Source organism: Salvelinus fontinalis, chromosome 36, assembly GCF_029448725.1.
Source record: "Salvelinus fontinalis isolate EN_2023a chromosome 36, ASM2944872v1, whole genome shotgun sequence".
Lineage (NCBI taxonomy): Eukaryota > Metazoa > Chordata > Actinopteri > Salmoniformes > Salmonidae > Salvelinus > Salvelinus fontinalis.
In genome coordinates this window covers 26,540,386-26,556,430 of record NC_074700.1, presented here as the reverse complement: position 1 = coordinate 26,556,430, position 16,045 = coordinate 26,540,386, and the positions used below count along the sequence as shown (strand labels likewise).

General features: G+C 39.8%; 1 protein-coding gene across 1 annotated transcript; it reads left to right on the top strand.

Annotated features, from left to right (window-relative positions):
* Nucleotides 1-327: 327 nt before the first annotated feature.
* Nucleotides 328-14,980, top strand: LOC129835649 (tetratricopeptide repeat protein 29-like). The gene is made up of 4 exons (XM_055901370.1): nucleotides 328-1,067; nucleotides 9,158-9,241; nucleotides 11,748-11,807; nucleotides 14,794-14,980. The coding sequence occupies exons 1-4, from the start codon at nucleotides 964-966 to the stop codon at nucleotides 14,978-14,980; spliced, it is 435 nt and encodes a 144-aa protein (XP_055757345.1). The 5' UTR covers nucleotides 328-963.
* The last annotated feature ends 1,065 nt before the right edge of the window (nucleotides 14,981-16,045 follow it).

Sequence of the window (16,045 nt, the reverse complement as noted above, 5' to 3'; positions counted from 1 at the left end):
TAATATCATAAACTAGCTGTGTCTTAGACTGGCGCCTTGTGATTTTCTGTAAGAAATGGGTTAGTTCTGAGATGTTCTGAGAGTCTAACTGCATCCCAAATGGCAGCCTAATCCGTTTGGACCTATGGGGCCCTGGTCCAAAGTAGTGAGCTAGATAGGGGAAAACAGACAGCCACTCACCCATCAGACAACAAGTCACAGAAGTCAAGTTTACTGGTCCAAACACTGGAAAAAAGGCTATATTAAAAACACGAGTTGATTAAATTGGTTTCCAATTACATCCTGCTTTTGTTGTTTAAATTAATTAATTAAAATCTTGTTATTTTATTTGAAAGCACATTTATGTCTATTGTAACATCTATTTGAAGAAATTGCCAAATATTTATAGAATGTGCAGCTAAATTAATACATGTAAATTTAATTGGACCACACACACACACAGAGAGAGACACACAATGAGTGAGAGAGAGAAGAAAGAAAGAGTGTGAGAAAGAGGCAGACAGAGACAGACACACACAGTTCCCCCAAAATAGAGTCGGCTTTTGTTACATTTGGCAGCCTGTAATAAACATACTCCCCTCTCCTTCCCATGTCCCATGGGTCAACGTTTTTTAAGTGATTCGTCTTTCTATGTGATTTACAACAAAAAAAGAAGAAAATTACGAAGAGAAAGGGAGGCAGTTCAACAGTATTGGAACATGGCCAAAAGTGTAGAACTTTCCTTGCGTTCCCGGAAGTGTTGCTATAGCGACTGCCTTGGTTGGATAAACGCACAGAGAAAAAGCAGATTTGATCATGGAAGTTTTCTAACTTTTTTGAAAAGTGTCCTAAACTACTTTTACAACGTCGTTGACAGCTTAGGTTTCAATTTCCGAATTATAATGCAAACACGGTATAATTTCAAAATAGAACATTGACTTGATAAATCCAAGTTTTCATACTTTGGCAAATTAACTGGAGAGGATGAGTGCAGAATTCGCACCGCGGCAAAAAGTGACCTTCCTACCAGACATCAACAAACTGGACAAACGCTCACCTGCCCAAGAGCAGACCAGTCCATGGTCCAGGTGGGTCGATATAAGAATGAAACCTTTCATTTATGTATTTATTTGTGTCGTGTTTCTACCCTCAAATACACAAGTAGGCCTAACTATAATAAAAAATATATAATACGTTTGATGCTTGCTGTAATCGATAAAGCCTATTTAGAGAAGATCTAGCGGCCAGCTGCCTAAGCTATAATCGATATCAGAAACTGTGTGGTTCGAGCCCCGAATGCTGATTAGCTGACAGTCATGGTATATCAGACCATATACCACGGGTATGACAAAACATGTATTTTTACTGGTCTAATTACGTTGGTAACCAGTTTATAATAGCAATAAAGCACTTCCGGGGTTTCTGGTTCATGGCCAATATACCACGGCTGGGGGCTCTGTCCAGAAATAAGAACAGCCCTTAGCCGTGGTACAGTCTATTGGCCATATACCACACTAGTGACCACTAGAAGGTACGCACACACATTTAGGCGCAACATGGGTGGTCTAACTTGGCTATATCTACTCCATTCATAGATGCTAACTGCTTTAGCGCCTATTGACCGTAGTATATTCTGATGGAGGAGTTGTGTTGAGAGCCCCAACGCTTCCAGTAAACATTAACACGGATCAGATGCTAACTGCTTTAGCGCCTATTGACCGTAGTATATTCTGATGGAGGAGTTGTGTTGAGAGCCCCAACGCTTCCAGTAAACATTAACACGGATCAGATGTGGTACTGTTTTGGAAACATATCAGCGAGAAATACATTTTAATTAAATGACCACACACCTTTATAGGGTTACGGTCCCCACACAGCCATATCTTTATGTTACAGTACTTGTTTATGGAAAGCAAAGGCAACCACCTGTGCTAATTAGCTATCAAGCGAAGTGTCGTTTTTTTTGTCGGATGGAGGCTGTATGGATCTGTGCAAAATTTCTACAGTAGATGTATGGCAAGCAATGGTTATTGATGTTTGTAAACGTTACACAACACAGCGTGGGGGATTGTAGTTCACATGAGCCAGAACATCTCTGAAAACTGTAGGGAGAAGGAAGAAGTCCGCCTAGAATTTGAGAGCAAACCTACATCCACATTAGACGGGTTAGGAGACAACACCACGAGAGAGAAAAAACGATACACACGCTTCAATGGGACAGAAGTGTGTCGTGAATCCGGATGGCCAGATAGCTAGCAACAATGACAAGAAGCTGCCATGATTCTGGATGGCCAGATAGCTAGCAACAATGACAAGAAGCTGCCCTGATTCTGGATGGCCAGATAGCTAGCAACAATGACAAGAAGCTGCCATGATTCTGGATGGGCAGATAGCTGGCAACAATGACAAGAAGCTGCCATGATTCTGGATGGGCAGATAGCAACAATGACAAGAAGCTGCCATGATTCTGGATGGTCAGATAGCTAGCAACAATGACAAGAAGCTGCCATGATTCTGGATGGCCAGATAGCTAGCAACAATGACAAGAAGCTGCCATGATTCTGGATGGCCAGATAGCTAGCAACAATGACAAGAAGCTGCCATGATTCTGGATGGCCAGATAGCTAGCAACAATGATAAAAAGCTGCCATGATTCTGGATGGCCAGATAGCTAGCAACAACGACAAGAAGCTGCCATGATTCTGGATGGGCAGATAGCTAGCAACAATGACAAGAAGCTGCCATGATTCTGGATGGGCAGATAGCTAGCAACAATGACAAGAAGCTGCCATGATTCTGGATGGCCAGATAGCTAGCAACAATGACAAGAAGCTGCCATGATTCTGGATGGCCAGATAGCTAGCAACAATGACAAGAAGCTGCCATGAATCCGGATGGCCAGATAGCTAGCAACAATGACAAGAAGCTGCCATGATTCTGGATGGCCAGATAGCAACAATGACAAGAAGCTGCCATGATTCTGGATGGCCAGATAGCTAGCAACAATGACAAGAAGCTGCCATGAATCTGGATGGCCAGATAGCTAGCAACAATGACAAGAAGCTGCCATGATTCTGGATGGCCAGATAGCTAGCAACAATGACAAGAAGCTGCCATGATTCTGGATGGCCAGATAGCTAGCAACAATGACAAGAAGCTGCCATGATTCTGGATGGGCAGATAGATAGCAACAGAGACAAGAAGCTGCCATGATTCTGGATGGCCAGATAGCTAGCAACAATGACAAGAAGCTGCCATGATTCTGGATGGGCAGATAGATAGCAACAATGACAAGAAGCTGCCATGATTCTGGATGGCCAGATAGCAACAATGACAAGAAGCTGCCATGATTCTGGATGGCCAGATAGCAACAATGACAAGAAGCTGCCATGATTCTGGATAGCCAGATAGCTAGCAACAATGACAAGAAGCTGCCATGATTCTGGATGGCCAGATAGCAACAATGACAAGAAGCTGCCATGATTCTGGATGGCCAGATAGCAACAATGACAAGAAGCTGCCATGATTCTGGATGGTCAGATAGCAACAATGACAAGAAGCTGCCATGATTCTGGATGGCCAGATAGCTAGCAACAATGACAAGAAGCTGCCATGATTCTGGATGGCCAGATAGCAACAATGACAAGAAGCTGCCATGATTCTGGATGGCCAGATAGCTAGCAACAATGACAAGAAGCTGCCATGAATCTGGATGGCCAGATAGCTAGCAACAATGACAAGAAGCTGCCATGATTCTGGATGGCCAGATAGCAACAATGACAAGAAGCTGCCATGATTCTGGATGGCCAGATAGCAACAATGACAAGAAGCTGCCATGATTCTGGATGGCCAGATAGCTAGCAACAATGACAAGAAGCTGCCATGTGGGGAATCGTACCTGGTTCGTTTCAGTTAGTTGTCTCCTACGGAGGGTACTGTGGATCTCTCTCTCTCTGGCCTTTAGTATGTTTGTACATTAGTCAGTCACATGCGATATCTCAGAGAGCACTGGCCCAACCAATAGCCATAGAGAAATTCAACTTGTCATAGAGATCCGGTGTTTACAACATTACATTGATTGGCCCAATGGGATGAGCTATAGTCATTAACTGAAATGTGTTAGTCACACGCAATATCCCAATTGGTCCAAGGGGGAGAGGGGGCTGCATCATTCGTGGGGGACGACATATTTAATGTTGCCTTGTTTTATCTTCTTGATACTAAGTCTTGTTTTGAGGGGTTTTGACTGGTATCACGTCTATGCTAATATGGCTCAAATTCGCAAGCTTGCCAACAAGTGTAATGATGTATTAGCTAGCCAACAAGTGTAATGATGTATTAGCTAGCCAACAAGTGTAATGATGTATTAGCTAGCCAACAAGTGTAATGATGTATTAGCTAGCCAACAAGTGTAATGATGTATTAGCTAGCCAACAAGTGTAATGATGTATTAGCTAGCCAACTGTAATGATGTATTAGCTAGCCAACAAGTCTAATGATGTATTAGCTAGCCAACAAGTCTAATGATGTATTAGCTAGCCAACAAGTGTAATGATGTATTAGCTAGCCAACAAGTGTAATGATGTATTAGCTAGCCAACTGTAATGATGTATTAGCTAGCCAACAAGTGTAATGATGTATTAGCTAGCCAACAACTGTAATGATGTATTAGCTAGCCAACAAGTGTAATGATGTATTAGCTAGCCAACAAGTGTAATGATGTATTAGCTAGCCAACAAGTGTAATGATGTATTAGCTAGCCAACTGTAATGATGTATTAGCTAGCCAACAAGTGTAATGATGTATTAGCTAGCCAACAAGTGTAATGATGTATTAGTTAGCCAACAAGTGTAATGATGTATTAGCTAGCCAACAAGTGTAATGATGTATTAGCTAGCCAACAAGTGTAATGATGTATTAGCTAGCCAACAAGTGTAATGATGTATTAGCTAGCCAACTGTAATGATGTATTAGCTAGCCAACAAGTGTAATGATGTATTAGCTAGCCAACTGTAATGATGTATTAGCTAGCAAACAAGTGTAATGATGTATTAGCTAGCCAACAACTGTAATGATGTATTAGCTAGCCAACAAGTGTAATGATGTATTAGCTAGCCAACAAGTGTAATGATGTATTAGCTAGCCAACTGTAATGATGTATTAGCTAGCCAACAAGTGTAATGATGTATTAGCTAGCCGACAAGTGTAACGATGTATTAGCTAGCCAACAAGTGTAATGATGTATTAGCTAGCCAACAAGTGTAATGATGTATTAGCTAGCCAACTGTAATGATGTATTAGCTAGCCAACAAGTGTAATGATGTATTAGCTAGCCAACAAGTGTAATGATGTATTAGCTAGCCAACAACTGTAACGATATATTAGCTAGCCAACTGTAATGATTTATTAGCTAGCCAACAAGTCTAATGATGTATTAGCTAGCCAACTGTAATGATGTATTAGCTAGCCAACAAGTGTAATGATGTATTAGCTAGCCAACAAGTGTAATGATGTATTGGCTAGCCAACAACTGTGATGATGTATTAGCTAGCCAACAATTGTAACGATGTATTAGCTAGCCAACAACTGTAACGATGTATTAGCTAGCCAGCAAGTGTAATGATGTATTAGCTAGCCAACAACTGTGACGATGTATTAGCTAGCCAACAATTGTAACGATGTATTAGCTAGCCAACAACTGTAACGATGTATTAGCTAGCCAGCAAGTGTAATGATGTATTAGCTAGCCAACAACTGTAACGATGTATTAGCTAGCCAACAACTGTAACGATGTATTAGCTAGCCAACAAGTGTACCGATGTATTAGCTAGCCAACAACTGTAACGCTGTATTAGCTAGCCAACAACTGTAACGATATATTAGCTAGCCAACTGTAATGATTTATTAGCTAGCCAACAAGTCTAATGATGTATTAGCTAGCCAACTGTAATGATGTATTAGCTAGCCAACAAGTGTAATGATGTATTAGCTAGCCAACAAGTGTAATGATGTATTAGCTAGCCAACAAGTGTAACGCTGTATTAGCTAGCCAACAAGTGTAATGATATATTAGCTAGCCAACAAGTGTAATGATGTATTAGCTAGCCAACAAGTGTAATGATGTATTAGCTAGCCAGCAACTGTAACGCTGTATTAGCTAGCCAACTGTAATGATGTATTAGCTAGCCAACTGTAATGATGTATTAGCTAGTCAACAAGTGTAATGATGTATTAGCTAGCCAACAACTGTAACGATATATTAGCTAGCCAACAAGTGTAATGATATATTAGCTAGCCAACTGTAATGATTTATTAGCTAGCCAACAAGTCTAATGATGTATTAGCTAGCCAAATGTAATGATGTATTAGCTAGCCAACTGTAATGATGTATTAGCTAGCCAACTGTAATGATGTATTAGCTAGCCAACTGTAATGATGTATTAGCTAGCCAACTGTAATGATGTATTAGCTAGCCAACAACTGTAACGATATATTAGCTAGCCAACAAGTGTAATGATATATTAGCTAGCCAACTGTAATGATTTATTAGCTAGCCAACAAGTCTAATGATGTATTAGCTAGCCAACTGTAATGATGTATTAGCTAGCCAACTTTAATGATGTATTAGCTAGCCAACTGTAATGATGTATTAGCTAGCCAACAAGTGTAACGCTGTATTAGCTAGCCAACAACTGTAACGCTGTATTAGCTAGCCAACTGTAATGATGTATTAGCTAGCCAACAAGTGTAATGATGTATTAGCTAGCCAACAAGTGTAATGATGTATTAGCTAGCCAGCAACTGTAACGCTGTATTAGCTAGCCAACTGTAATGATGTATTAGCTAGCCAACTGTAATGATGTATTAGCTAGTCAACAAGTGTAATGATGTATTAGCTAGCCAACAACTGTAACGATATGTTAGCTAGCCAACAAGTGTAATGATATATTAGCTAGCCAACTGTAATGATTTATTAGCTAGCCAACAAGTCTAATGATGTATTAGCTAGCCAACTGTAATGATGTATTAGCTAGCCAACTGTAATGATGTATTAGCTAGCCAACTGTAATGATGTATTAGCTAGCCAACAAGTGTAATGATGTATTAGCTAGCCAACAAGTGTAATGATGTATTAGCTAGCCAACAAGTGTAACGCTGTATTAGCTAGCCAACAACTGTAACAATATATCTGAGAGACAAGTGCTTATGTGTGCAAATGTATTTATGCTTTTAATAAACATTGAATATTAATATAGTCTAAGTAGTTAGTTGATAACAGACATTACCCGTCTATAATACAGTAGTTAGTTGATATTACAGACATTACCCGTCTATAATACAGTAGTTAGTTGATAAGAGACATTACCCGTCTATAATACAGTAGTTAGTTGATAAGAGACATTACCCGTCTATAATACAGTAGTTAGTTGATATTACAGACATTACCCGTCTATAATACAGTAGTTAGTTGATATTACAGACATTACCCGTCTATAATACAGTAGTTAGTTGATATTACAGACATTACCCGTCTATAATACAGTAGTTAGTTGATAAGAGACATTACCCGTCTATAATACAGTAGTTAATTGATATTACAGACATTACCCGTCTATAATACAGTAGTTAGTTGATATTACAGACATTACCCGTCTATAATAAAGTAGTTCGTTGATATTACAGACATTACCCGTCTATAATAAAGTAGTTCGTTGATATTACAGACATTACCCGTCTATAATAAAGTAGTTCGTTGATATTACAGACATTACCCGTCTATAATACAGTAGTTAGTTGATATTACAGACATTACCCGTCTATAATAAAGTAGTTCGTTGATATTACAGACATTACCCGTCTATAATACAGTAGTTAGTTGATATTACAGACATTACCCGTCTATAATAAAGTAGTTCGTTGATATTACAGACATTATCCGTCTATAATACAGTAGTAAGTTGATATTACAGACATTACCCGTCTATAATACAGTAGTAAGTTGATATTATAGACATTATCCGTCTATAATAAAGTAGTTAGTTGACATTACAGACATTATCAGTCTATAATACAGTAGTTAGTTGATATTACAGACATTATCAGTCTATAATACAGTAGTTAATTGATATTACAGACATTATCAGTCTATAATACAGTAGTTAGTTGATATTACAGACATTACCCGTCTATAATACAGTAGTTAGTTGATATTACAGACATTACCCGTCTATAATACAGTAGTTAGTTGATATTACAGACATTATCAGTCTATAATACAGTAGTTAGTTGATAACAGACATTACCCGTCTATAATACAGTAGTTAGTTGATATTACAGACATTACCCGTCTATAATACAGTAGTTAGTTGATATTACAGACATTACCCGTCTATAATACAGTAGTTAGTTGATAACAGACATTACCCGTCTATAATACAGTAGTTAGTTGATATTACAGACATTACCCGTCTATAATACAGTAGTTAGTTGATATTACAGACATTACCCGTCTATAATACAGTAGTTAGTTGATATTACAGACATTACCCGTCTATAATACAGTAGTTAGTTGATAACAGACATTACCCGTCTATAATACAGTAGTTAGTTGATATTACAGACATTACCCGTCTATAATACAGTAGTTAGTTGATAACAGACATTACCCGTCTATAATACAGTAGTTAGTTGATATCAGACATTACCCATCTATAATACAGTAGTTAGTTGATATTACAGACATTATCCGTCTATAATACAGTAGTTAATGGATATCAGACATTATCCGTCTATAATACAGTAGTTAATGGATATCAGACATTATCCGTCTATAATACAGTAGTTAGTTGATATTACAGACATTATCCGTCTATAATACAGTAGATAGTTGATATTACAGACATTATCCGTCTATAATAAAGTAGATAGTTGATATTACAGACATTACCCGTCTATAATACAGTAGTTAGTTGATATCAGACATTATCCATCTATAATAAAGTAGTTTATTGATATTACAGACATTATCCATCTATAATAAAGTAGTTTATTGATATTACAGACATTATCCATCTATAATAAAGTAGTTTATTGATATTACAGACATTATCCATCTATAATAAAGTAGTTTATTGATATTACAGACATTACATTGACCAAGGCCTACACATGTTTTTAGGATGCAGAAAAAGGGGAACGAAACTGAAACACCTCAGCCTACAAGAAGCCAGACCCCAACTGTTTCCAAGGATGAAATCGCCCTGTAAGTCAATTCATTTGCCTATAATCAGTTGAATCGCTCTGTAAGTCAATTCATTTGCCTATAATCAGTTGAATCGCTCTGTAAGTCAATTCATTTGCCTATAATCAGTTGAATCTCCCTATAAGTCAATTCATTTGCCTATAATCAGTTGAATCGCTCTGTAAGTCAATTCATTTGCCTATAATCAGTTGAATCTCCCTGTAAGTCAATTCATTTGCCTATAATCAGTTGAATCGCCCTGTAAGTCAATTCATTTGCCTATAATCAGTTGAATCGCCCTGTAAGTTGATTCAATTGCCTATAATCAGTTGAATCGCTCTGTAAGTCAATTAATTTGCCTATAATCAGTTGAATCGCTCTGTAAGTCAATTCATTTGCCTATAATCAGTTGAATCGCCCTGTAAGTTGATTCATTTGCCTATAATCAGTTGAATTGCTCTGTAAGTCAATTCATTTGCCTATAATCAGTTGAATCGCCCTGTAAGTTAATTCATTTGTTTATTATGTGTCTAGGTCTATTTATGCGCTTCGCTGCTCAGCTCAATTCAGTGCAGTTCACATGTTCACCAGTAGAGTTCACCACAAACCACCCAATGCTGGGTGACCTGCAGTGCAATGCTGGGTGATTGTCTACTTCACTTCAAAGCCCTGTTCCCCTGTCTGTCCATGAATGCCGCCAGCTAAAGGTAGTGATGGGGAAACAAAGCTTCCTGAAGCATTGAGGCTTTTCAGCCAATTGTGTCAAAAAATAGGTTAATTTCTCTGAGCGTCATTATCCGGTGCAGTGCACATTAGTGACATCTGCTGGTCAGCGATAAATAGCAACGTGTGATTAGTAACTGTTTGTTTTGGTTGGATTGCCAGGTTAGTAGCCTATAATCAGTTGGATTGCCAGGTTAGTAGCCTATAATCAGTTGAATTGCCAGGTTAGTAGCCTATAATCAGTTGGATTGCCAGGTTAGTAGCCAATAGTCAGTTGAATTGCCAGGTTAGTAGCCTATAATCAGTTGGATTGCCAGGTTAGTAGCCTATAATCAGTTGGATTGCCAGGTTAGTAGCCTATAGTCAGTTGGATTGCCAGGTTAGTAGCCTATAATCAGTTGGATTGCCAGGTTAGTAGCCTATAATCAGTTGGATTGCCAGGTTAGTAGCCTAAAATCAGTTGGATTGCCAGGTTAGTAGCCTATAATCAGTTGGATTGCCAGGTTAGTAGCCTATAGTCAGTTGGATTGCCAGGTTAGTAGCCTATAATCAGTTGGATTGCCAGGTTAGTAGCCTATAATCAGTTGGATTGCCAAGTTAGTAGCCTATAGTCAGTTGGATTGCCAGGTTAGTAGCCTATAGTCAGTTGGATTGCCAGGTTAGTAGCCTATAGTCTGTTGGATTGCCAGGTTAGTAGACTATAATCAGTTGGATTGCCAGGTTAGTAGCCAATAGTCAGTTGGATTGCCAGGTTAGTAGCCTATAGTCAGTTGGATTGCCAGGTTAGTAGCCTATAGTCAGTTGGATTGCCAGGTTAGTAGCCTATAGTCAGTTGGATTGCCAGGTTAGTAGCCTATAGTCAGTTGGATTGCCAGATTAGTAGCCTATAATCAGTTGGATTGCCAGGTTAGTAGCCTATAATCAGTTGGATTGCCAGGTTAGTAGCCAATAGTCAGTTGGATTGCCAGGTTAGTAGCCTATAATCAGTTGGATTGCCAGGTTAGTAGCCTATAATCAGTTGGATTGCCAGGTTAGTAGCCTATAGTCAGTTGGATTGCCAGGTTAGTAGCCTATAGTCAGTTGGATTGCCAGGTTAGTAGCCTATAATCAGTTGGATTGCCAGGTTAGTAGCCTATAATCAGTTGGATTGCCAGGTTAGTAGCCTATAGTCAGTTGGATTGCCAGGTTAGTAGCCTATAGTCAGTTGGATTGCCAGGTTAGTAGCCTATAATCAGTTGGATTGCCAGGTTAGTAGCCTATAATCAGTTGGATTGCCAGGTTAGTAGCCTATAATCAGTTGGATTGCCAGGTTAGTAGCCTATAATCAGTTGGATTGCCAGGTTAGTAGCCTATAGTCAGTTGGATTGCCAGGTTAGTAGCCTACAGTTAGTTGGATTGCCAGGTTAGTAGCCTATAGTCAGTTGGATTGCCAGGTTAGTAGCCTATAGTCAGTTGGATTACCAACCAGGATCACATCATGCTAACCTTTGAAGCCTTCAACTAGGATGCTTAAGACTGAAGCGTATACTATACTAAATTTAACAAATTATTTGAACAAAACAGTGCAGAAAGTCTGGTTTTCACATAAAACTATTTTCCAAGGAATATACCTTCAACACGTTTCTTCCTCACGCCCCTGAAAGTTCCAAAGTTGCCCACTCTACCTGCTAAGCTGTGTGGGAAATCCTAACTAGATGAATAAGTACGGTACCCAGTACAGGTGGGTGTTTACGAGCAGTAACAGGAAGTTGTTCTTTAATGTTTTTCGCTCTTAGTTCAGGTTTTACGTCCTCTCTGTTGTCAGGTTCCGTAACAGCGTGAGGCAGAACGTCTGTGTAGAGATGCTGCGCGGAGGGTTCCACAGGTCAGAAACACGTACACCCTTCGTAACTAATTAAACAGACGTACACCCTTCTTAACTAATTAAACAGACGTACGCCCTTCACAACTAATTAAACAGACGTACGCCCTTCATAACTAATTAAACAGACGTACACCCTTCATAACTAATTAAACAGACGTACACCCTTCATAACTAATTAAACAGACGTACACACTTCATAACTAATTAAACAGACGTACACCCTTCACCCTTCATAACTAATTAAACAGACGTACACCCTTCATAACTAATTAAACAGACGTACACACTTCATAACTAATTAAACAGACGTACACCCTTCACCCTTCATAACTAATTAAACAGACGTACACACTTCATAACTAATTAAACAGACGTACACCCTTCACCCTTCATAACTAATTAAACAGACGTACACCCTTCATAACTAATTAAACAGACGTACACACTTCATAACTAATTAAACAGACGTACACCCTTCACCCTTCATAACTAATTAAACAGACGTACACCCTTCATAACTAATTAAACAGACGTACACCCTTCATAACTAATTAAACAGACGTACACCCTTCACCCTTCATAACTAATTAAACAGACGTACACACTTCATAACTAATTAAACAGACGTACACCCTTCACAACTAATTAAACAGACGTACACCCTTCATAACTAATTAAACAGACGTACACCCTTCATAACTAATTAAACAGACGTACACCCTTCATAACTAATTAAACAGACGTACACCCTTCGCCCTTCATAACTAATTAAACAGACGTACACCCTTCACCCTTCATAACTAATTAAACAGACGTACACCCTTCGTAACTAATTAAACAGACGTACACCCTTCATAACTAATTAAACAGACATACACCCTTCATAACTAATTAAACAGACGTACACCCTTCACCCTTCATAACTAATTAAACAGACGTACACCCTTCACCCTTCATAACTAATTAAACAGACGTACACCCTTCATAACTAATTAAACAGACGTACACCCTTCACCCTTCATAACTAATTAAACAGACGTACACCCTTCACCCTTCATAACTAATTAAACAGACGTACACCCTTCATAACTAATTAAACAGACGTACACCCTTCACCCTTCATAACTAATTAAACAGACGTACACCCTTCGTAACTAATTAAACAGACGTACACCCTTCACCCTTCATAACTAATTAAACAGACGTACACCCTTCATAACTAATTAAACAGACGTACACACTTCATAACTAATTAAACAGACGTACAGCCTTCATAACTAATTAAACAGACGTACACCCTTCACAACTAATTAAACAGACGTACACACTTCACAACTAATTAAACAGACGTAGACCCTTCATAACTAATTAAACAGACGTACACCCTTCATAACTAATTAAACAGACGTACACCCTTCATAACTAATTAAACAGACGTACACACTTCACCCTTCACAACTAATTAAACAGACGTACACCCTTCACAACTAATTAAACAGACGTACACCCTTCATAACTAATTAAACAGACGTAGACCCTTCATAACTAATTAAACAGACGTACACCCTTCATAACTAATTAAACAGACGTACACCCTTCACCCTTCATAACTAATTAAACAGACGTAGACCCTTCATAACTAATTAAACAGACGTACACCCTTCATAACTAATTAAACAGACGTACACCCTTCATAACTAATTAAACAGACGTACAGCCTTCATAACTAATTAAACAGACGTACACCCTTCATAACTAATTAAACAGACGTACACCCTTCATAACTAATTAAACAGACGTACACCCTTCACCCTTCATAACTAATTAAACAGACGTAGACCCTTCATAACTAATTAAACAGACGTACACCCTTCATAACTAATTAAACAGACGTACACCCTTCATAACTAATTAAACAGACGTACAGCCTTCATAACTAATTAAACAGACGTACACCCTTCATAACTAATTAAACAGACGTACACCCTTCATAACTAATTAAACAGACGTACACCCTTCGTAACTAATTAAACAGACGTAGACCCTTCATAACTAATTAAACAGACGTAGACCCTTCATAACTAATTAAACAGACGTACACCCTTCATAACTAATTAAACAGACGTACACCCTTCATAACTAATTAAACAGACGTACAGCCTTCATAACTAATTAAACAGACGTACAGCCTTCATAACTAATTAAACAGACGTACAGCCTTCATAACTAATTAAACAGACGTACACCCTTCATAACTAATTAAACAGACGTACACCCTTCACAACTAATTAAACAGACGTACACCCTTCATAACTAATTAAACAGACGTACACCCTTCACCCTTCATAACTAATTAAACAGACGTACACCCTTCGTAACTAATTAAACAGACGTACACCCTTCATAACTAATTAAACAGACGTACACCCTTCGTAACTAATTAAACAGACGTACACCCTTCACAACTAATTAAACAGACGTACACCCTTCATAACTAATTAAACAGACGTACACACTTCATAACTAATTAAACAGACGTACACCCTTCATAACTAATTAAACAGACGTACACCCTTCATAACTAATTAAACAGACGTACACCCTTCACCCTTCATAACTAATTAAACAGACGTACACCCTTCACAACTAATTAAACAGACGTACACCCTTCATAACTAATTAAACATATATATATATATTTCACTCTTGATCTAACACTGTCCAGTGCTAACTGAACTAGATTAGAAATAATTGAGTTGTGGCCAAACTGTCTCCCCCCTCTCACCCCCCCTCTCATCCCTCCCCCTTTCTGCTTCAGCCAATGCTCATATAGAATTAGCTTGGAATGAATGAATGAATGATAGGCAAACTCTCGTCCTCTCTCTCTCTCTCACCCTCTCACTCCCTCTCCCTCTCTCTCATCCCTCTCTCTCTCTCATCCCCCTCTCTCTATCCCTCTCTCTGCCTCTCTCTTCCTCTTCTCCAGGTCGTTCTCTGAGCTGTTCTCGCTGCTGCAGCGCTGGAAGGAGATCAGGTTAACAGCAGGTCCTGGATCAGCTATCTGGCAGCATAAATCACTGGAGGAGCAGCCAGCCAAACTACACACACTACGACACTACCTGACTAAGGCTGAGACGGCTCTCAGAGCAGGTACACACTACGACACTACCTGACCAGGGCTGAGACAGCTCTCAGAGCAGGTAGACACTACGACACTACCTGACCAGGACTGAGACAGCTCTCAGAGCAGGTAGACACTACGACACTACCTGACCAGGACTGAGACGGCTCTCAGAGCAGGTAGACACTACGACACTGCCTGACCAGGACTGAGACGGCTCTCAGAGCAGGTAGACAATACGACACTACCTGACCAGGACTGAGACAGCTCTCAGAGCAGGTAGACACTACGACACTGCCTGACCAGGACTGAGACAGCTCTCAGAGCAGGTAGACACTACGACACTACCTGACCAGGACTGAGACAGCTCTCAGAGCAGGTAGACACTACCTGACCAGGACTGAGACAGCTCTCAGAGCAGGTAGACACTACCTGACCAGGACTGAGACAGCTCTCAGAGCAGGTGGACACTACGACACTACCTGACCAGGACTGAGACAGCTCTCAGAGCAGGTACACACTACGACACTACCTGACCAGGACTGAGACAGCTCTCAGAGCAGGTAGACACTACGACACTACCTGACCAGGACTGAGACAGCTCTCAGAGCAGGTAGACACTACGACACTACCTGACCAGGACTGAGACAGCTCTCAGAGCAGGTAGACACTACCTGACCAGGACTGAGACAGCTCTCAGAGCAGGTAGACACTACCTGACCAGGACTGAGACAGCTCTCAGAGCAGGTAGACACTACGACACTACCTGACCAGGACTGAGACAGCTCTCAGAGCAGGTAGACACTACGACACTACCTGACCAGGACTGAGACAGCTCTCAGAGCAGGTAGACACTACCTGACCAGGACTGAGACAGATCTCAGAGCAGGTAGACACTACGACACTACCTGACCAGGACTGAGACAGCTCTCAGAGCAGGTAGACACTACGACACTACCTGACCAGGACTGAGACAACTCTCAGAGCAGGTAGACACTACCTGACCAGGACTGAGACAGCTCTCAGAGCAGGTAGACACTACCTGACCAGGACTGAGACAGCTCTCAGAGCAGGTAGACACAGGCATGGACACCGCTTAAAATGAAGCAGAGGAACA

Bases quoted from the DNA above. Each gene is read 5' to 3' on its own strand.
- LOC129835649 (XM_055901370.1), top strand. From the start codon at position 964: ATGAGTGCAGAATTCGCACCGCGGCAAAAAGTGACCTTCCTACCAGAC. The intron at 1,068-9,157 runs GTGGGTCGATAT...ACATGTTTTTAG, and splicing joins CAGACCAGTCCATGGTCCAG to GATGCAGAAAAAGGGGAACG. The intron at 9,242-11,747 runs GTAAGTCAATTC...CTCTGTTGTCAG, and splicing joins TCCAAGGATGAAATCGCCCT to GTTCCGTAACAGCGTGAGGC.